The sequence below is a fragment of the Pteropus alecto genome, unplaced genomic scaffold (genome assembly GCF_000325575.1).
Source record: "Pteropus alecto unplaced genomic scaffold, ASM32557v1 scaffold86, whole genome shotgun sequence".
Taxonomy (NCBI): domain Eukaryota; kingdom Metazoa; phylum Chordata; class Mammalia; order Chiroptera; family Pteropodidae; genus Pteropus; species Pteropus alecto.
Genome location: NW_006442109.1, coordinates 21,463,613 through 21,487,265, shown reverse-complemented (window position 1 = coordinate 21,487,265; position 23,653 = coordinate 21,463,613). Strand labels below are relative to the sequence as shown.

Here is a 23,653-nt window from a genome sequence, read left to right as displayed (position 1 = left end):
AGACCTTCAGATTCCAGTGGAACAGTGGCCGAGACTCGGCCAGTCGCAAAGTCACTGAAGGACGACCTCAGGGGAGGTCCAGCAGCGCTGGTGGCTGCACTCCACGAAGGGGCGGGCTCAATCGGCAGGTAGCGCCCAGAACCTCCGGCAGGCCACACGCCGCTCCACCCGCCAGGAAGCCCGCGAAAGCCCTGGCAGCCGGGCATTCCGCGGTCACGCTAGCCTGGCTGCGCCCCCCGCGCAGCCCGCCCGCCGTCAGTCAGCAGCCGGTCCCGCCGCCACGCTGCACGACCGCAGTGCGCCCTCTGCCCTCGCCGGGACGGGGGGCCCCGCTACCATCATGCTGCTCGCCATCTACACGGCCCTGGCGGGTCTGCTGCTCCTGCCGCTTGTGGTGAATCTCTGCTGCCCCTACTTCTTCCAGGACACGGGCTACTTCTTGCGGTTGGTAGGCTTGAGCCGGCGGCTGAAGAGCTACGAGCAGCGGCGGCCGGTGCGCACCGTCTTGCAGGTCTTTCTGGAGAAAGCGCGCCAGACCCCGCACAAGCCTTTTCTGCTTTTCCGCGATGAGACATACACCTACGCTCAGGTGGACCAACGCAGCAATCAAGTGGCGCGAACGCTGCGCAACCACCTCGGCCTGCGCCAAGGAGAATGCGTGGCGATCTTCATGGGCAATGAACCGGCCTACGTGTGGCTGTGGCTGGGGCTGGCCAAGCTGGGCTGCGCCACGTCGTGCCTCAACTACAACATCCGCGCTGAGTCCCTGTTGCACTGCTTCCAGTGCTGCGGGGCGAAGGTGCTACTGGCCTCACCAGGTGAGCCTGGGGACCGCTAAGCCCTGGCATTAATTAGGCTCCTCCACGCCTAGACGAACCAGTCACAGCGTAGCATAGGGGGTTGGAGGTATAGATTCGGATCGGGTCTGGAGGTGTAGAAGGAGGGGATGGCAACCCTTCCTCAAAATGCTCATGAATGATCATTAGAACCACTTGTTGTGGAAGCTGACTGTGCTGGGCACTATTAAGCACTAAACATACAGTGTTGCTTTAAATCTTCACAACAGGTAGGATTTACTATTGGACTTGATAGATGAGACCACCGAGGCCAGAGAAATGAAGCCTTATATCCCAGTTCACAGAACTGGGAACGCGGGAAGAGAGGAGGGAGAGTTGCCAGGGCTATTTACAGCCAGAGTCCAACCTCTTAGCCAAGACTGACAATGTGTTAAAATGCAGAAAGTCTTGACTGTAGATCCACCAAAACTGTTCTCACCTCTCCTGCTGGATTGGCTGTGTGATCATGGGAAAGTCATTTCCCTTATCTGACCCTTGGTTTCCTCTTCTGTAAAGAGGTGGTCTTCAAGGCTGCTTCCAGCCCTCAAGTGCTGTTAGCCTCCCTGGATTCTCAACACAGAGAGAAGGTAACCCTACTTAGTCCCCAAGGAGAAGATGGTGGGGATCTGCTGCAGTGCCCTGGTGAGCCCCTACTACATCTATAGCAATAGTGACCTTTGTCTCTGTTGTTACCTCCTGCTACATTTCAACAAGACACGAAATGGTAACTTCAAGCTACTATGGTGACCATCAGGCATCAGTCCAGGAGGAAACCAAGAACCTGGTACTCACAGGGCTGCTGGGTTTTCCTTCCCAGAAAGCTTGTCTCTGCACTTAAATAAGAGCAGTTGCTTCTCTGTCAATAAGAGAAGGCCTAGCCAGGTGCAGGCTGAAAGACATGGAGGAAGAGGGAGTCAGGAAGCGTTACCTTCTGGAATGTCTTTCTGTACCATGCCCTATGCTGGATGCTTTTATTACCCTGAGAGATAGCATATCATTACTCCATGACCCCTGTTATACAGTTGATGAAACCAAGGCTTAAAATTCCAACCTATATCCTCTACATGGCTGTAAAGTATTAAATCTGGAAGGAATCAAGCATCCATCTGCTCTCCCACTTTATTTCATAGCTGAGGAAGCTGAGGCAAGCGAAGCAATTTGCCTAGTATAACAGAAAGATGAGATGTCTGATCACTTGTGAGAAGCCAGGAAACTTACACACCTGTTTCATGTGGCATAAAATAAATAATTCAAAATATGAAGGCTTTGCATAAAAGTTTGAAAACAGGGACAGTTTTAAAGGCCACCAAGTTGTTTGAAGGGGATAATCCTTTCAACAAAACTCCCCAAAATTTCTAACTAGAAATTGCCTGCAAACAGAGACAACATCACTACTTAGTAACCGGAAGACTCTCTTAAATCTATGACTTTACCAGTCTATTCAGAGGGAAGTTATTTGCACAATGACCTCTGTACCACTTCAGGAGGGGCTGAAATACTGTTAAACAGCATGGTTAAACAGGCACTGCTAAACAACAGGAATGTGTCTTGAGAAATACATCTATAAGCGATTTTGTCATTGGTGTGAACATCACAGAGTGTACTTAGACAAACATAGATGGCATAGCCTACCACAAACACCTAGGCTGTATGATATACCACTGTCGTATATGCAGTTTACCGTTGACCAAACTGTCATTACACAGCACACATGACTGTATCCCAGATCCCCTGTGAGGAAGTTCAAGGACTTGGAGTTTTGTTGGCATAGAAGTTTGGGTTTAAATGACTATAATAGAGTTGGTTCTGTAATCACATCAGAAATACAACCTGATATCTTCTCCACCCAGGCAACAGTTCTCTGCCATTAACATTATGTTTAGGTTAGTGTACTTGGAGAATGTAATTAAATTCCAATATTCAGATCAAATTTGAACCAGACTTTTCAGTGGACCTGTGGCACTCTCTGGCATGACCTTTGAGAAAGGCCACACATTTTCAAACTATTCACTTTTTCCAAATCACTGAGAGACCATTGCGCACCATGCAGAATTACACTCTGAATAGAAACAGTTACTGCAAATGGGGTAACACAGGATCCAAAGCTGCATGCTTAGTAAATGTGCCCAGATGTAAATGCGTCGAATTGACTGATTCTTAGAATTCTTTAAATTTGGAAGGAATCTTAGAGATATTCTATAATCCTCCAACTTTGAGGAGTGTGTTATACTTCAATGAAAACTTTAGAAAATAAACTTTAATGAGTATACAAATCACGTAGGAAGCTTATTTTGAAAAAACTGATTCTTTAACTCCATTCTCAAAAAACATTGTTTCAGTGAGACTATATATTTGTATAACAAGGATGTATATTTGTATAACAAGACCCACCCCACCCCCTAATGATTTTGAAGCAAATGGTCTGAGGACTAGACTTTGAGAAACAATCAGTCTAGTTTCCACTTGTTTTATAGCTGAATAAGCAAAGATCCAGAACGGTTAATATCACTTGCCTAAGGTCACATGGTCAGTTATCAACAGAGAGCTGAGGACAGAACCCAGATTTTTTTCTTACTTCCAGGGTACTTTTTGTTCTATTAGACCATCTGAACATGGTACATAAAGGTGAGGAGTTTTAGAACTATTGGAGTGGTGACAATTTAATAGGGTTTGATTGTGGGCTTTGAATGTCAGACTCAGGGCTGGGGAGCTAATAAGAACACTTGAGTTCCAACTGTGTCAAATTCTGGAGTGTGTGTAAAGGACCAGGACAGCGGTATTAATCATGAGGACTAGGCCATTTGTCATAAATTTAGGGGACCTGTAAAATTTAACAGGGCTCAATTTGCTATCAGGAATTTCAGTTCCCAATTATTTCTTCAGAATTTGCTATACTTACCAAAAGTCAAAGATTCACAAACACCTCCCTGAACCTAGCAGAAACACCTGTCTCTCGGAGAATATGATCTTCTCTCTGGTACATTTCAGGATCCTTCTCTGTGACCAGGTACGGTATAAATAATCACATGGGAAAATTGCCTTCACTGATTTGAACCCATATTAGTTTTGTTGATAGAAACCAACTTGTTGGTCTGATAGTTTTCAAGCAACTTCCCAAACATAGACTATGAAGAAGACAGGAAAGCATGTTTAGTTTCATACAACATAGGATATTTTGTAAACACATCCATAGAAGCCCCCAAAATAGTAAATTTGCTTTGTTTCCATTTATGCTAACATTAAGATCATCACTAACCTAGCTCTTCTACTGTCAAGATCACTGTCAAGGTGTATACTACCTGACTCATCTTAGCCATGCAAGGCTTCCGTGGTGAGACACTACTCTTGTACAAGGCTTTAGTAACAGTTAAAGATGCTTTCTATTGCAAGACTGAGATCCAGAGAGGTTATAAAATGTTCCAGATTACCTTTGACCTGGTTTTGCAAGGTTAGAAGAAACAAAATTGGGCCTCCTTAAAGCAATGTGATAAAGCAATGCTTCCAAATAATTTTCAAAAGTATTGCAAATAATTTCAAAAGTATTGCAAATAATTTCAAAAGTATTCCAAATAATTTTCAAAAGTTCTGAAACAAGAGAATTTCATTATAAAACTAGTGTTGGGATCAAGGAGAAGTCTTGTCACAAAGACTTTTGAGGTTAGATTGAGGAAAGCAGATGGAACAACAATTTAATTTCAAATCAAATCATTTAGAGAGTCCCCACAAGGTACAAGCTGGTTGCCATGGTGGGATGGGGAGTTAAGAAGATGAATTAGTTCAAGGATCTTACAGTCCAGTGAAAGAACTAAGCCACATACACAAATGACTGTGACACCCAGGAGAATGTGATAAGTATGCTGGGGAAACTACAAAGTGCTATGGCGAAGAAAGAGCAGAGGGAGAAGGCTTTTCGGGGGCACTTGGGCAAGTGCAGTTGGGGAGGAAGCATTCCAGGCAAGAGGAGCCCAAAGGCAGTTTTCGTCAGCGCCTCACAGTGAGATTCTTCATTAAAGAGTTTTACTGTGTAAGGTCAACAGCAGGCTGGACTTAAGTAATAGTAATTTTTAAAGCTGGTACTGAGGAGACTCCACTGTTAAGAAAAATAGGGACTCAGAGAATCCAAGGAACGGCCAACGGTAGCAGCCTCACTTCCATGGAAGGAGATAATTTCCCAGTTCAAATGTTAGTCGAGGATCAGGGAACAGAGATAATCTCATCTCCACTCCTCTGATCTCTCTGGGCTGCCCAAGGAATAACTTAGGTGAGTTGCTTCAATGTCCTTTGTCTCCAAGGTTTAAAATTCTCTCACATGTCTTTGAATAATGCCCTAGTAATATGTAGCAAATAGTAGTCAATAAATGTATGTTGTATTAATGAGTTCCACCATTCTGGTTGGTTGTAACAGGCTTTCTACTCTAGAACTTAGGGACTACTGGGCTGAGCATAAGGGCATAAAAAATAACAACAACAACAAAAAATATCAGCTTTATCCTGATTTGAGAAAATCCATTTAGACCCAGTGTCCCTGAGGCCCGGCCTCACCCTACCCCAGACTTGTTTACCTCTGACAGTGGGCTATAGGGGAGAGGTACCCTTGCTGGGTCTCATTGCCAGAGATAGAACTGATGATGAGTACCAGATGGCTGGGACCATAGCAGGGAGGGTCTGTGTGTAGGATGGTAGGGGACAGACATTAAATGAGTAGTGTATTAATGGGCTAAGTTCCCAGCCAGGTAGCCCAAGGTCTGAATGGAGAGGTAACTTAAAGATATTCTACTATATTTTTCTTCTTGGCCTGTTTATAACTAAAGTATGCAAGAGGGGTGGTTATACATCTCCATTCAGAAACAAACTAGAACTTCACTAGCATATTTGGGAACATTCAACAGTTCATTTTCTTTGGAAACAAGAAGGGAATGAAGAGGTTAAAAAATAAACTCTAATAAATCAGCTGTTAATATTATTGAATCTGGAGCAGGAAAGAGTTCAGATTATTCTGCATGATGAGTTAAATGGCCAATATTTAAAAAGGTTGTCCCCCACAGCCTCTGAGAAATAAGAAAGTAGGTAGTTGGTCGACAAGTGACATGGTTGCTTATGGATATCAAGTGATAACAATTAGGTAAGGCCTGGTATGACCTGATAACCTCATGAAAAGGAATTACCCTTGATTCCTGTTTAGAAAACATGAGCACACATCCACAAGAACTTTAACAGAAAGAAATAAAAAATAATGTTATTGTAGAAACAAGGTTACTGGTACCTATAACACGGGCTTGTTAAAATTATGTAAAGCGATGTATACAAAGCTATTATACAAACTGTTCCATACAAGTAAAAATTTCAAATCTTTGTTATCAGTAAGAATGAAAGGTGTAGCGAATACTGAGGGGCTCATTCCTCAGCCGTTGGAAGCATTAGCCACTGTCGACTGTCAGCTGAGACCCTTTCCAGGACTTGCCCTTGATAGAAGAGGGCCACTTTGCCCAAGGTCAAGCATTACCATTTCCCACCTGCATCCAATGGGCAGGCATGAAAGTAGAGCCCACTTCCCTTAATTTGGGACAACCACAAAGGGCTATCCCAGGCCCAGAGTCCCCATAGAATCAGAGGATCAGTTGAGGGAGGCCACTGTGTGACTGCATCACAGTTTGAATTCTCTCTCAATCCAATCTATTGCCCCAGCAACCTCACAGGTGTCATGCTCGAAAGCACTCCTTCACACAAATCTTAGAATCTCAGAGCCCCCAGGGAATGCAACTTTCAACAAGTAGAATTATTTGAGCTTATTTGTCCTGGTTGATTGCCACTTTTATCTTAAGTAAGCAGACTTTACAATAAGAATTACAACAAAATTAATGTATGAAGGAGAAAACATGGAGGTCCAATCATATTTCTAAAAGACTTAAGAAAAGACAATATCAAATACACAGTTAATAAGTGATGATCACATCCAGAATTTCCTTTCAAATTTTTCAGTTTTTATATCAGCATGTTTAATTTGAGGCTGCTACCATAGGCTATATCAGGTGCATCCTGATGTGGTTGGCAAGCCGCTAGAACCTCACGTCAATGCCCAAATGCAAATTCTACACCAACAGCCCAGAGGATGGGTAGAGAAAATATGTTGGGCAGGAGCCATGACCTTCCCTTCTGATGAGATGATGTCAGAAATCACAAACTAAATGACTACAGAGGGCCAGGTAGGAACATGAATGAAGTAGAAGATGCATGCCATTAAACTGGTTGAACTGTGATCAAGAATGACACCTGCTTAATTGTTTTTTTACTTTTATTATTACTGTTATTAATTTTAGATATCTAATGTCTGAATACATTTTCCTTTTTAAGAAGTTACAGAAAAAATTAAAGTCCTTTTTGACATATAATTTTTCTCTCATCAAAACTGTTACCAAACATAAAAACAAAAAACTAAAACGAGAAACAAATAAAAGACTGTTACCAAATCCTGTCTATTCTACCTCTCAGACATCCCTTAAGTACATCTACTTATCTTCAGCCTCCACTGCTACCTTAATGCAAAGAAGCTAGACCTACCAAATGGTCTCCCTACCGCTGGTCTTGCCCCTTCAACCCATTTACCTGCCTTAAAGCAGGGACCTAATCCCTACTTACATCTCAATCTCTTCTCCCAATCTTCTTCCCTTCCCATTCTACACTCCAGTCAGTGTCAGCATCTTTTAGTTATGACACCATGCAGATTGCCTCTGGGCCTTTGCATAAGCCGTTTCCTCTGCTAGAAACAGGCTTAGTCAACTTCAGTGGATCTTCATCTTGCCAACTCCTGCTCATCTTCCAGGGCTCAGTTTAGATAACACTTCCTCTGGGTTGTCTTTGTGCCCCTCTGTGTGCTTCCAAAACAGTCTCCTTCCCCTATTGTGATACCTATGACACCTTATTTTAATAGATTATTTCTTTGTCTGTTTCCCTCCCCCCACCCCTATTAGACTCCGGCTCTGTGAAAACAGGGGCAATAGCTGGTTTGCTCATTGCGTATCCAGTGCTTAAAACCATGCCTGGCACATAGGGAGCACTCTTTAAACAGATGTCAAATGAATGTTGGGAGAAAGGGAGAGAAGGAGTAAGAACCAATCCAAGCAATTTATGAACACACTGTTTGACTATATATATAGTCTCAGTCTCATGCAGAAGGGAGGGAGGAAGGGAAGGAGGGAGATTTCTTAATTCTCTCCATGGGCCCAAGGCATACCTGTATCACAGAAATCATTTCATTTTGCATTTTATTAGAAGTCTAGCAACTCATAGTTTTGCAAGATCTGCTTACTTTAAAATCAACAGCTTTAGCTTATTCTGTCTCTTCTGCACTGACTAATATACTTTGTACATTGTGCAATCTTTCAATTATAAACATTTACTTATCTAGTGTTGCATGCGGGGAGGGTGCCAAGAAGATTGTTATAATCTCTTAATCTCAAAGTTTCCATGGTCTAATACAAGAGAAGAAGAGTTGAAGCATGTCACATTAAGTACTAGGTACCCTGATAGAAGTATATGCAGGCTCCTGTGGATGCACCTAACTTGGCTCTGTGGCGAGGCAACAGAGAGAAGTGTCACCAAGTAGCCTTGAATGTTGATCAGAAGTTTGCCAGGTGACCAGGGAGTGGGAGGGCATTCCAAGCAGATGAAACCTCCTGGACAGAAATAATGAGATGTGAGAGTATGGGTACATTCCATTCACATAGGTCAATGTGGTTAGAGGAAAGGGTATGAGAGGTAGGAGAAATCAGAAGAGTCAGCAGGGTAGGCCATGAACGAGCTCAGAATCTCAAGTGCTGTGTAAGAAGAGTGGATTCTGCCACAAGGATGATCAGACATTGAAGGATTTTAAACAGGGCTATAACAAGAGTTGGACGGCAGTGTAGCTGATAGTTTGGAAACAGGGAGAGGTCAGAGGTGAAGAGGTTGGTCAGGAGGCTATTGTGAAGTTCTAGGTAGGAAATAAAGAGGACCTGAACCAAGGCTATGCCAAGGTATAGACTGTTACCATCCAGTTTTTATCACCGATATTTCTGATCATCTTCTCAAAGTGCTAAAAGACTAGAGAGCAAACAGTCAAAATGAAAGAGTAGAGGGTGGCAAAGAGAGAGAGGGAGGGAGGGAGGGAGGGAGGGGGGGAGAGAGAGAGAGAGCGAGAGCGAGAGCGAGAGCGAGAGCGAGAAGCTGATTTGACGGAGTTGAAAAAAGAACTGAGCAAACAGTACATTAAAGCAGTGGTCCCCAACCTTTTTGGCACCAGGCACCAGTGCTCTTATGAGAATCTAATGCCTGATATTCTGAGATGGAGCTGAGGCGGTGATGCTAGTTCTGGGGAGCGGCTGCAAATACAGATGAAGCTTCCCTGGCTTGCTGCTCACCTTCTGCTGTGAGGCCCTGTTCCTAACAGGCCATGGACCGGTGCCAGGGAGTTATGAACCCCTGCATTAAAGAACGATAGCCATCTAAAATAAAATAATATAGTATGCCACCTGTAATTGAAAAATTTAAAAATATTTTAAAAAATGAAAAGAAAAAAAAAATGATAGCCATAGCCATTAGAAATTCCAGGAGAAAACTGTTCAAGAAAGGAAAGATGATTATACTGTGTTACTTGGTTCTGCAGTGAATATTTACATAGTCATAATCTCAATCCTGATTGTTGGTTTTCAGCTTCTAGAGCCAACCTATAGACAAAGCTGGGAAGACAGAATTATGATCTCAGAATAGATGTGAATGCCATTAACCCTGACAATATCAAGTGAATGTAATAACTGTTGTGAGTGAGCATAGGTAAATGAGGGTGGGGTAAAAATTAATAGGTCAAGAGGTAGAAGGAAAAGTACAATATTTAGTGATGAAGAGGTGATTGCCAACAGAAACAGCTTTAAAAATTTGAAAGTAATTGTGCCTAGGCAGTAGGTTTAGTTTTGAGGAGGGATGGGGTGAGGGCCTGTTGATTTGCACTATAAATCCTTTTGAACTACTTGTTATATTTCTACCAGGTGCATAGCTCCTTTGATTAAAATGTTTTTTAAAAATTTTAATATATCCATCCAGATGATATTTGTTGTCTTGATGGAGATATTATACACAAACATCTGAAAAACAAAGCATATAAGATGACTTAGGTCTAATCTCCCCAAGGTAATTCCCTGGGATATTGAGTCACCTTCCTATTTAGAATAAGTATATTCACTTCAGTTATCACAGTTCAAGACAAGTAAGCTTAAAGTTCATCTCATCTTATGATTTAAGGGCACGGAAATCCAAGTAGCAAACATGAAATGTGGTTTGCATATTAAATCAGTGCCTTTAAAATTTTTTTACCTTGACCTACAATAAAAAATACATTTGTGTGTGACCCAGTGCCCACACACCCACATAACTGAAGCAAAACTTTAAAAATATATATATCTATCTCACTATGTGTGACATGCTCTAAAAATTTCTATTTCATTTTATTTTAGTTTTTAAAAATACTGGTCATTTAAAATGATTTTAATAATCTACTACAGTTTTGTGACCCACAGTTTGAAAAACATGCTAATCATTTTTTTTCTCAGACCAAAGAATGTGCTTATGAAATTTAGGGCTTATTTCTCAGATCAGCTGAAGCTTCCTAGTGGAAATACTTGTTACTGATATGTTTTAAAAAAAAAAAAGTGTGATATGAAACTCAGCTTCCATCATCTTTGTTAGTTAGCCTGACTCCCTTACTTTCATTTCTCTTCTCCTTCCTTAAAATTTTACTTTTTTTTCATCTGGTCCTGTGGGGCATATACTGAGAATAACTAAATTCATTTCTGGAATTTTTGAGACATATACCAGATGTGGTTATAACTATTCACTTACATATCTTGGTTTTTACCCATATGTTCATTTGTTTGTACAGATCTCAACTAACCATCTGCTGCTTATGAAACCATTAAAATCCACTCTTCCCTCAGATACTGGAATCTTGTGATATTTTCAAATGTGGCGAATTCCGTGTTTAAAAACACATAAGTATCACTTGTCACTTGTCACATCTACACAATTTAACAAAAATTATGCTGAAAACAAAATTACCATGAAGCTTAGTGTGCTAATAGAACTTTAATGGACTAACTTGATTCATTTGGATTTTTTTATTATTAAATTAAGAACTACAAGCAGCTATTCAAGAGGTGCTGCCAAGCCTGAAAAAAGATGATGTGTCTGTCTATTATGTGAGCAGAACTTCCAACACAGATGGGGTCGACTCTTTTCTAGAAAAAGTGGATGAAGAGTCGACTGGACCTATCCCAGAGTCGTGGAGATCAGAAGTCACTTTTCTCACTCCTGCTGTATACATTTATACTTCTGGAACCACAGGTAAAAGTAAAGAGATGATTCTGAAGGAAATGGAGCTATCCTGAAGAACAAGTTAAATGTTGGGTTAGGTTTTGAAACGGTCTCTTTCTTTGACAAAACTTATCAGATAACTAATACTTCAGGGGATCTAGTTCCTTGACTGTGGGAACTGATCTTATTTTGTAGCAGATGTCCCATTTGCATTTCTCCAAGCTATGCATATTTACCCCTAGTTGGAATGTAGAAGAAACAAAGAAGGTAACCAGAAATTACAAAAATTGTTATGATGATAGTAGATAAAATTTGGCACTGAATAGGTTTTTGGAATTTTTTAATGATTATTCTATTTTGATTTTGTTATATTCAGAGTCCATATGTAATATATAACCAGTAATAAATGGAACACCACAGAAGACTGTAGGACAATAAAGAGTTATATTTATATGTTTTGACTACTATCTTCCCACGCAAGACTGACTTAGAGCTGCTTGCTACTGTGATTGTAGCATGGCTCTTAGCTCAGGGCCTAAAATACTGTATTTCATCAAACTAGAATGCCTTTAACTATAAGATGCACCATTATTTTTATGAGCCGCTAAGAAAAACACTGCTAATTAACGGCATTGTTGACATACTGCTTCATGGAACAGTCAATAAATATTAAAGGTAGGATGTACCAGGCACTCTCCTAAAAGCTTTATGGCATTTGTTCATTTACTTCTCCACTTACCCACCACTCCTAAGATGGGTACTATTCTTATTCCCAAAAGTTATATACTGCCTTGCCAACGAAATGGCAAGATGATGTAGTTAACCAAATACTTCCACTATGTACAGATACCAACTTAATATGGACTTTTGTCCTAATTTCTTAATAGAATGGTAAAATTCAATTGTAAACTTTGATTTGGAAAGTAATTAAGATAAAACAAGCCCTTGGTTAGTGACAGGGAGTTCTAGTCTTAATGCTAAATGGATAGGTATAGAACATCTTTACAGTGCAGGTTTGGGCATGCAAATATAAAGCCCGCTTTAGGAAATAAAAAGAAAAAACACTCCTTAATTTCATTCCATAATTCAGAATCTATATTTACTTGGAAGATAATTGGGTTGGTGTTTATTTTACTTTTCTCCTTATACCTAAATAAAATTTAGCTAAGTTACTCTTGTAAACATTAATCCAAAGAACTCATTTAAGCAATTGGAGAAGAAAATATTTTTCCTGTTCCTCAGAGGCAGTCATTAGCACAAAATTATATAACAGTTACCAAAAATTCTTATTTCTTCATTAATACAAAATCTTAAATTGGGAAAGTTTCTGAAAGTACTTCAAAGCAGCAAAGGACATGTATGTCTTTTTAAAATATAATTCAGAGCTTTTACTATCTGGAAGAGACTTTTCCATGGCAAATACAATTGGTTTATTGATGCTTTCTTCTATTTCTTAATATTAGTATAGAATGGGGCATCAATATTAACACAATGCCACTGGCCCACTGTCAGAGAAAATGAATTTTGAATTGTGTTTACAATGATGGTAGTTTACTAGCCACACTGCTTTGCCTTATAACAAATTGCTCTTCTTTAGGCAATACCTGGCTACGGTACCGTCAACTATTGAAGGGTCTGAGTGTATAGAGAACTGCATTTCTCTTCTCAAAGCCAGTTTACTCACTCGTCTTAAACTCTAGCCTGAGGTCCTTAATAATAACTTCATGCCTTCTCCAACTAAATTGACCTCCCATGGGAAACAATATAAGCAATACCCTTTCAATAAAGTCTTACAAAAAACTTATGTAAATTATAGTTAAAAAAATACAAATGTATTCAGTCTAGTGTGCTAAAACTACACTGAGATACCAATATTCACCTCTCAGATTGGCAAAAATTCTAACATTTGAGAGCATACCTTGTCAAGACTATAAGGAAGCAGGTACATTTATATATTTCTCATGAGAAGATGAATGGGACAACCCTTATAACTGGCAATATGTCAGTATCTATCAAAATTACAAAGACATATCTTTTGACCCCACCATCTCACTTCAGCAAACTTATCTACAGATATGGTATCACTCACTGTGTGAACTACCATGTGGGCCAGGTTATTTACTGCAGCATCATTTAAAATAGCAAGATACTGTAAATAAATTATAATATACAGATATAAAGGACTTGATGCAACTGAGAGAAAGAGAATAAATGAATGAATAAATAAGGGAAATTTCTATGTACAATGTGGACAGATCTCCAAGATACGTTGTTAAGTCGGGGGAATGAGAATATTATTCTACTTATCTCATTAATTATGAGAGTTAAATGAAATTTTGAGAATCACTTACAGGTGATAGGCACAGAGCAGAAATTCAGTAGACATTCGTTCCTTTCTCTTAAAATTACTACTGTAATAACCATCTGACGCAGGGCTTAGCAAACTCTAGCCTGTGGGCCAAATACAGCACGCCACCTGTCTTTGTAAAGACTTTATCAGAACACAGCCCCATTCGTTCCTTGATGTGTTTGGCTGATATCTGATAGCAGAGTCAAATGGTTGCAACGGAGACTGTATGACCCTGCAAAACCTAAAACACCATCTGGTCCTTTACAGAAAAATTTGCTGACTCCTGGTCTAAATGATCATGATCCTCCCCTATGCAATTCTCTAATCACCTGATGTTGAATCTTCCTAAGCCAGATCTCTCTCCTAGACCACATGTCTGTGAATGACCAATCTTGGCTCACTTATGCTTTCTTTCGTATCTTTGCAAAGGTCTCCCGAAAGCCTCAATAATCAATCATCGTCGCTTATGGTATGCAACCGGCTTAGCTACTCTAGGTGGGATTAAGGAAGATGATGTCATATATGTCACTCTACCCTTGTACCACAGTGCTGCATTCCTGATTGGCCTACATGGGTGTATTGTGGCTGGTAAGCTTTTTCTCTCAACAAAGCATTGGAAGTCAGTACACATTCACATCTGCTCATCAGAAAAGTCTTACAAAATTTGGCTACTTTCCCGTGTGCTTGGAAGGTGTTTAATTTTATGTTAATAACAAGGATCTTTGGCTCTCACATCATAAGCAGGTATCTAAAATAATTTCTATTTCCTCATGCCTGCTTGGCTAGCAGTACAATGCTATAATTGTTCAGTATATCAAGGAGGAAACTTTTAAAAAATACTTGAGATCTTTATCCAGTTTGAAACGCTTCATTCTTATATTCCATAAATAATTCTCCTACATCATTTCTATCTTCAGAAATCTGCATGTTGATCACCATCAGCATCTGATTTAAACTACACTTTCAGTTGTCTCCATTCTACTTCATTCTTCCCTACTCCCATGGCTTCTCACCTCTGGTCAGAATGCCTACCTTGTCATGTCCTCTCTTTCCTTCTCAAACTTTACCATTCCAAATAGAATTGCCATCATCCCTTCTTTCAGTAGGATTGATGCCCATGTTAAGGCTCAGTCCAACATCCACCTCTTCCAGGAAGCCATCTCTAATGCTCTAAGCTAAAAAACATTTTTCTCCCACGTGGCATTTCATTATAAATAATCGTTTACATATATATATATACACATTATACATGTACATATATACACATATACATACACATATATTCATATATTCATGTGCATATATGATTGCCCAAGCCTCTACTTCTTTCCCTCATCAGCATATTGATGAGCTGTAAAAGACTTAGTCTAGCATCAGCCTCCAAATCAGCAAGAAATGACTGGCCCTGATCATATTGCTGGGCCCTTCAGGAACTGGGTTACTCTGAGGCTCCCAAAGGGACAAACCAATGGCTTATACATTTGCTTAAGCAGCAAAAATACATGCTAAAGAAAAAAATGGTATTTAAATAATTTCCTCCTCTTTTAAAACATTGGACTTTTATATAGTTAGAAGTAAAAATAAACTGATAACATGAAAAAATTTTTGTGAGTTTTTTTTATTTTACTTTACTACATTTCTAGTTAGGTTGAATGTGATAGATATATTATTTTTACCCATTGTGTTAGTCTCCTCTTGCTACTATAACAAATTACCCCAAACTTAGTGGTTTAAAAGAACACAGATGTATTCTCTTACTGCTTTGAAAGTCAGAAGTCCTAAAAATCAAGATGTCAGCAGGGCCGCATTCCTTCTGAAAATTCTAGAGAAGAATCTATTTCCTTGCCTTTTCTAGTTTCTAGAGGCTGCCTGCTTTCCTTGGCTCATGGCCCCTTCTTCCATTTTCAAAGCATATCGCCCTAACGTTTTGTTTCCATCATCCCTTTTGCCCTTGACTTTCTTGCTTTCCTCTTATAAGAACCCTTGTGATTACATTGGGTTTACCCAAATAATCCAGGATAATCTTCTCAGAATTCTTAACTTAATCACATCTTCACAGACCCTTTTGCCATGTCAGGTAGCATATTCACAGCTTCTAGGGATTAGGATATGGACATCTTTGGGAACCACTATTCTGTCTACTTCCCCTATCAAAGAATTCTCTTCCTTGCTCAAGAACCTAGCTCTTTTTGCCTACAAAATCAAGTATGATTCCTCTACCTGGCACTTCCAAGCTCTCCATGATTGCACTCCTAGCTGCTTTTCCAGGGTCATTTCCTATGAGCTACCCACCCTTGACCACCCAGTCATAGGCTAACTGAGCCCTGACCATCCTCCAACACTTTCTTGACTGTCCTGTGTTTATGTTCATGCTTTTTCTTCTGCCTGGAATTCTCTCATCTTTCTCCATATTCATTTCTCAAGAGCTAATTCAAATCCTACTTCTTCCAAAATATGCCTTTATTCTCAGCCTTTGCCCCCAAGCAGAATTAATCTACACACAGATATATTCACATCCCCTAAGAGCCTCATTTGAACCTCTTATTTATTGCACATTGACTTTTTTTAGGAAGACACTTTTATGTGTCTTTTCCCCCACTAGATTGGAAGCTCTTATACGAACAAAACCAGGTCTTATTTGGGAGTTTTTTTGCATTGAATATTATTGGTACTCAATACTTGTTTGTGAATATTTAAATTTCTACCTTTCAAAAGTGGCAATCTCCTTTCATGCTCTGCCTCTGAGAGGAGACCACACTCTGTAGAATGTTACCCCTTTTCTAATAAATTTTCCCCCCTCTAAAAAAAGTAGCAATTATAATTGGGGAGATTTTTGCTTTTTGTAATACTTTTTTACTAACACTTTCTATGCCTTCTTGATAGGAGCTACTATTGTTTTGCGGAACAAATTTTCAGCCAGCCAGTTTTGGAATGACTGCAGAAAATACAACGTCACCGTTGTTCAGTATATCGGTGAACTGCTTCGGTATTTATGCAACTCACCCCAGGTAACTCTCTCCATGTCTCATTATATTTTTGAAATGGATAAGATTGGAATTCAAGTCACTCTGGGCCATGCTAGGCTTCAGCTTATTTGTATACATCAGTTTTCATTTTAGACTACAACCATTTGTCACAATATAGTGCTTGGTACCACCCTATTATATAGAAGGGATTTTCTAGATGGCAATTGCTATTAATATCATTATTCCCTACCTTTGTACCTGTTTTCACATCTTAGTCTCTACCTAGCATATCCTCTGCTTTCCTCTTACCCCTTTAAAGCCTACTCGCTTTTAAAGCTCAGCTCAAATGATACCTTATATATTAAACCTATTTGGGTCACTTCAACAAAAGTCATTACTCCCTACGCTACATCATTTGATTTCTATCCCATTGTAGTCCTTGTCACATTGCAGGTGTTTGTCTTCATGTCTCCCATCCTCCCTAGATTGTAAAATTTTTCATGGCAGGGGCCACATCTTATCTCCTGGCCCTCTCTTATACCAAAGGCATGCAGGAAACCTATTTAATGTTACTTAATGAGTAAATTTCCATGTGGCTTTGAAGCCATCTGACTAAGTCTGTCACCAAGCTTAGAACAGATTCCCCAAGGTCACATCAAGGGCCTTGAATCCACCCCGTTTGCAGATATCTAATGCTTTGATGGAGCTGTGTGAGGAGCAATTTCTGCCAGGGTTCTTCAGCTCTCATCAGAGGTATGGCAGCCAGCCTGGGGACCAGATCAAAGGTTTTCAACAGTGTCGCTGCTGACATTTTGGGCCCATTCATTCTTTGCTGTATGGACTGTACAGCACTATAGGATGTTTAGTATCATCTTTGGCCTCTACCCAGGACATGCCAGTAGTACCCTCACCCCACCACTGGTCGTGATAATCAAAATATTCTCAAACACTGCCAGATGTACCCTGTAGGCAAAGTCAACCCCAGTTGAGAAACACTAGACTAAATAGTGCAATAAATTCACCAGATTCTACTTCCTTTAATCTTTTCACTCATCATAAGAAAACAAACTCAAAGGATCACCAAGTTGATGAATTAGTATTTATAAACACCTATGTTCAACTTAACTAACAGCTGCTGTGTGATATAGGAAGAAATATAAAATGGTCTTTCCCCAGTTCTCCGGTTTGTCTCTGCCCACTGTCACCTCATCAAAGAGGCCCCTCTTGCTAACTAACATGTATCACCCTGCCTCTTACCCTTCATCTCCTGGGTTACTGCTCTTCACAGTCCTGACATAGTACAGGTTTATATGTCTGTTGTCTGTCTCCCCCAATTAAATCAAAGCTCCATGCACCTGTGGCTTTGTTGGCTGCAGATCCCCTGCACCAAGATCTGTACCTGGCACATCCTAGTCATCAACAAATTTTGCTGAATGAACCTCTAAATTCTTGCCACTGAAAGATTTATAATTAAGTTGAAGGAGGTAACATAGCCCCCCAAAATGTTTGGGCTGAGCATGTATTATTCTGATTTGGGGGGCAGATTCATAGGATTTATGAGGGTCATAATTAGCTGTGAGCTGGGTTAGAACCTTTTCCATAGCAATTCTGTTGACATCATTATAGCATTTTTTTCACAGTATTCCATCTGGTCCTCAAGATTGCATGACTCTCTTTTAAACCCTAGAAATCCATTTGGGGGCCTTCTGTTTGGCTTTTCTTCTCTGCCTTAAAGGCACATCCTTGCTTGTTAGAAGTCTCTTGAGGGAGGGCATATTATTTCTATCAGTTCTAATGAGAGTTGCCTTTGGACTTGAGGAAAAGAAACATGTTTGTGTGTAGCTCTTTCAGGCTCACACACATTCACACACATACACACTTCCACCTCTACCCTTTCTCTTAAGGTTGTCTCAGATGTTGGATAACAAAGACAGTTTAGGGTTTTATATCTTCACAATATGTTATGTTTTGGTGTATAATTCATGGATAACCTCTAATCTAGAAGTAGATTTGGAGTTCCTATTTGCCCTTGCTTCACCCTAGCCCTGAGTTTGGGTTTGTCTAGAAAATACTTACATGAATTGTAAGAAATAATCAAAGTTACCACAAAAACCTTCAATTAAAGATTTTTTAAATGATATGATTTTACATGTAGAAAACCCTAAAGACAAAAAATCTGATGGAATAAATGAATTTAGCAAAGTAGCAGGATACAAAGTCAACACACAAAAATCAGTTGCAATGGAACAACCTGAACAGAAAATTGCAAAAACAATTTCATTTACAATAGCATTGAAAAGAATAAAATACTTAAGAATTAATTTAACCAAGGAGGTGAAAGACTTACATAATGAAAACTACAAAACATTGTTGAAAGAAATGAAATAAGATAAAAATAAATGAAAGCACATCTCGTATTCATGTATTGAAAGATTTTTATATTGTTAAAATGTCAATACTATCCAAAGCAATATACAAATTCAGTTCAATCCCTGGCAAAATTACAGTAATGTGTTTTTGCAGAAATAAAAAAAAAAATCCCATCCTAAAATTCATGTGGATTCTAAAGGGACCCCAAACAGCCAAAACAATATTGAAAAAGAAAAACCAAACTAGAAAACTTACACTTCCTGACTCAAAACTTACTACAAAGCTTAAGTAATCAAAACAGTATGGTTCTAACATAAAGACAGATATATAGACTAATGGAACAGAATATAGAGTCCAGAAATAAACCCACATATATATGGTTAAATGATTTTTGACAAATGTGCCAAGACCATTCAATGGGGAAAAGACAGTCTTTTCAACAAATGGTGCTGGGAAAACAGAATATCCACATGCAAAAGAACGAAGCTGGACCCTTACCTAATACTATGTGCAGAAATTAACTCAAAATGGATCAAAGAACTAAATTTAAGACCTGAAACAATAATTTTTAGAAGAAAATACAGGACAAAACTTTATGACTTTAGATTTGGCAATGATTTCTTGACTATGACACCAAAGGCATAGGCAACAACAAAAAAAATTAGGCAAAGTGAACTTCACAAAAATTTAAAAATTCCATTTCTCAAAAGACACTATCAACAGAGTAAAAGTCAATCCACAGAATAGAAGAAAATATTTGTAAATCATTCATCTGATAAGAGATTAATATCCAGAATATATAGAGAACTCCTGAAACTTAACAACAAAAAATAACCTGATTCAAAAATAGGCAAAGGACTTGAATAGAGATTTTTCCAAAGAAGATGTACAAATGGCCAATAAGCACATTAAAAGATGCTCAATATCACTAATTATTAGAGAAATACAAACTAAAACTATACTGTTATACTTTACCATTCTTAGGATAGCTACTATGAAAAACAAACAATCTAACAAACAAACCATCAAGTGAGTACAATGATGTGGAGAAATTGGAACCCATGTGCACTATTTTTGGAAATGTAAAATGGTACAGTTACTGTGGAAAACAGTATGGCAGTTCCTCAAAAACTTAAAAATTAAATTACAATATGATCCAGCAATTCTTCTGGGTACATACCCCAAAAAATTGAAAGCAAGTTTTCAAAGATTATTTGTACATTCATGTTCATAGTAGCATGATTCACAATAGCTGAAACATGGAAGCAACACAAGTGTCTATGGATGGATGAATGAATCAGCAAAATGTGGCATATGCATACAATGGAATATTATTTAGCCTCATAAAGGAAGGAAATGCTGCAAAGTGATACAACATGGATGAACCTTGAGAACATTATGCATTAGGTTAAGTAAAATAGCCTGTCACAAAAAGACAAATATTGTATTATTTCGCTTATATGAGGTACTTAGAGTAGTCAAAATCATAGAGACAGAAAATAGAATGGTGGTCGTGATAGCTGGGGGAGGGAGGCAATGGGGAATTGTTTAGCGGGTATAGAGTTTCAGTTTTACAAAATGAAAAGGATTGTGGAGATGAATGGTGGTGATTGTTGCACAATATTATAAATGTATTTAATACCACTGAACTGTATACTTAAAAGTGGTTAAGACAGTAAATTTTATCCTAACATAAAATTTGTGTATTTTACCACAATTTAAAAAAAAAAAAATGTCTTGATAGGAAGCCCAGATATCTATGGATTTAACGAGAGTTTAAAGAAAGATTATATCCAATGGACTTCTCAGACAAAAGTGGATAAAAGTTAGAACTAACGGTGGAAGGCTCTGTAATCAGGAAGTTTCTCACCCTTAGAGCTGCCTAAACTAAGCTGTCCCCAGAGGGGCTAACACCACCAGCCCCCAAACAGTGGATATGTGGATATCAGGAAGGCAACTTTTGCCTTATCTGAGCCCGTAAACCAAATGACATCTATCCACAGACCTTGCGTGGCTCATCGGGAAAACCTGGGGCAGTGTTGGGAAGGCAGGGGCCACTCTGCCTCTCCTCCCTCTTAATTATATTCATTAGCTCCTTTGGTAGAACAGAGGACTAGGGAAGAATGCTCCCAGCCACCCTTAAGGCAGGAGTTCGCATTTGGCTCAAGGAACCATTAAGTGGTTAGAGCACAAGCAGGATGTGTCGGCAAGCCTGGTTCCTGACTCTGCCATTTGAGGAAGACAGTTAACCTGTGTAAATATTTCCCATCAGCCAATGGGGTAAATAATAGTACCTACCTCGCAGTGGGGGCTAGGAAGACAAAATGAAGTGATATACATAAAGCATGTGCCAAAGTACCTGACACTTAGTAAATAATCAACAAATGGTAGCCATTATGTTATTCTTTTTAGTGCTTAAGAATGAATGTTAAGTTCATTGTAGATACTCCATTCATATTCATTGAATGAATGAATGAATGAATGAATCAAAGAAAATTCTGCCATACGTGCACAAAGGAAGAAATAAGTGAAGACATTCAAATTAGTCAGTCAGTCACTCTCATCTAAGGTTGAGAAGGAGTTGGATAGAAAAGCTATTGACTTCAGTGATTTTCATTATCACTGAATAGTATTTATCCGTTTTACCTGTCTTCCATTGTTATATCTGGACTGTCGCATCGAGAGCACCAGTTTAAAATTAAAGGTTAGGTAGGTCTATTTTCTTACAGTGTACAATTGTCAGCAACCGTTTTGTTTGTGGCGTTGCCTAAGAAACAATGTCATTTTAGGAGAAAAATATTTATCAGAACAAGATATTTTGCTAAAGCCGAGTTTCCCTACTCAAGTTAAGAATTGAAGCTACAGGAAAGGGTCTAAATGAGGATTTGTCCTGCCTGCCGGGAGTGTAACCCAGGTGGGAGCAGGAAAAAATAGGAGGAAAAGGGAACCAGAAAAGAGTTTCAGGGGCCACACATAGAAGGCATAATATTTGGAAGGGGAAATAAGAGGGACCAGAACCCTGAAACAGCTTAAAAGACTCAACTTACCTCCTAGTGTTGTCTGCCATCCCTCCAAATTTAGGTAACATCTGTGGTCCTTTCCCAGCCTAAAATTTCTGTCTCTGTATCACTTGCATTATGATAGAAAACAGAACAGAAGAGATGTAGCAGCACAGGGTGGAGAGTAACCAGTTTGACTTGTAGAGGCCAGGACAGAGACACGCCAGAGGAAAGGGGGAAAGAGCAGAATCAAGTAAGGTTTGCTAGAGAAAGTGAGTTTTGAAGAATAAAGAGAAGTTTTCTAGCCATGCAGGGCTTCTTGTTAGCTGGAACAGCATGTGCAGAGCAGTGGAATGAAGGACCTAGCATATTAAGAATGACAAGCAGTGTGGCAGGAGGTGACGTCGCCTGACTGGGCCAGGTTGCAAGTGCTTTGTTTTGCTGAGACTTAAATGAAAATATGACAAAGCACCACCTAAGGGCCTTGCATGGAAGATAGTGTTTTTAGACAGTCTTTTGGCTGCAGTGGGAAGATACACCTGAGGGAGAAGGGCGTCTTCTGTAAAGCAGAGTTGAGCTTCATCCTTTCATTCCTGTCAGTGGGTGCTTCCTTCTCTCCTCAGGGAGCCAAGCAGAAATATAGCATATTCATTGTTCAGAATATGGATCAGGAATTTTTTTGAAGACTGTGAATACCTTCTGCCTTTCACCTCTTGGAAGTCTCCCAAAAAACAGGAAGACAAGAAAAAGACACACAAGCTCCATAGTTTTGGAAACTAAGAGACATTGCAACAGGGAACTACATAGTCCAGAGAGCTGAAAGATGAAGGTCACTGACATCGCAGGACTGAGAGAAGTGAAACTTAAGAGGCAGTTCCCAGCAAGAAGGAAGCCAGCTGACTTCCTGAAATCTGAAACATTGGAGGCACCAAGTACAACTGAAGATGAGATCAGGCTTTAAAACAGGATTTTTGAAAGTGAAAGTCTGTGTAAGAAACAGCTGGACCTACTGATCCCCTCTCCCACCCCTGTTGGAGATAGGTTTATTCTCTGGAGAAGATCTAGAGAAACCTCGAACTCAAGGATCCCAAGAGCAGAGGCAGGCAGGGGCAAGAAAATGAAAAGAGAGACTGAATGAATATCTACTTACTGACTCCCAGCTCCTTTTCCTTGTACAGCTTCCAGAACTCCAGTAGGTAAGAGAATGGAGGAGGGTAAGTCTTAGGAAGAACTCAACTTTCCCAGAAAAGAAATTAGACAATAGCTCACTGCCCCATCACTGGACAGTACAGCCCACCTGGCAGTAGCCTCTCCCCACCACACAAAGCTGCTCAAACATCTTTTACTTGCCTTACACCTAAATATAAAGGGACGTCAAGGATCAGCAGACCACCGAGGAAAGATCATCAAAAGAAAAGAAGAAACAGCATCAATTCAAAGAGTGGAAGAAAATTTCCCAAGACCTGTAATTAATATCCTCAGAGATATTAGAGAAGATATTACATCCATAAAACAAGAGTAGTATGCTACCTGAATAAATAAATAAGAAAGACCTCCTAAAAAATACAAATATGATTTAAAAATTTGTTTAATTCATGGAAAGTTTTGAAAATAAAGTTGAGAAATCTTACAGAAAGTTGGGGCAAAGATAAAGTGATGACATGAGGGAAGATAAGAAAATTAGAATACCAATCCAAAAGATCTAACACCTAATTAATAGGAAATCAAGAAAAGTAAATAGAGAAAATGTAGAGGAGGTAATTATCAAAAAAAGTACTACCAAAAAAAAAA

The 23,653-nt window shown here is 39.4% G+C and overlaps 1 protein-coding gene across 2 annotated transcripts in view; it reads left to right on the top strand.

Annotated features, from left to right (window-relative positions):
• The first annotated feature begins 219 nt into the window (after positions 1-219).
• Positions 220-23,653, top strand: part of SLC27A2 (solute carrier family 27 member 2) — a 45,526-nt gene continuing 22,092 nt past the window's right edge. The window contains exons 1-4 of one of the 2 annotated variants that reach the window (XM_006920375.1): positions 220-818; positions 10,998-11,207; positions 13,957-14,115; positions 16,411-16,535. In XM_006920375.1, coding sequence (XP_006920437.1) covers positions 341-818; positions 10,998-11,207; positions 13,957-14,115; positions 16,411-16,535 — 972 coding nt within the window. In that variant the 5' untranslated portion in view covers positions 220-340. The remainder of the gene's footprint in view (positions 819-10,997; positions 11,208-13,956; positions 14,116-16,410; positions 16,536-23,653) is intronic. The other variant, XM_006920376.2, reaches the window with a different exon arrangement.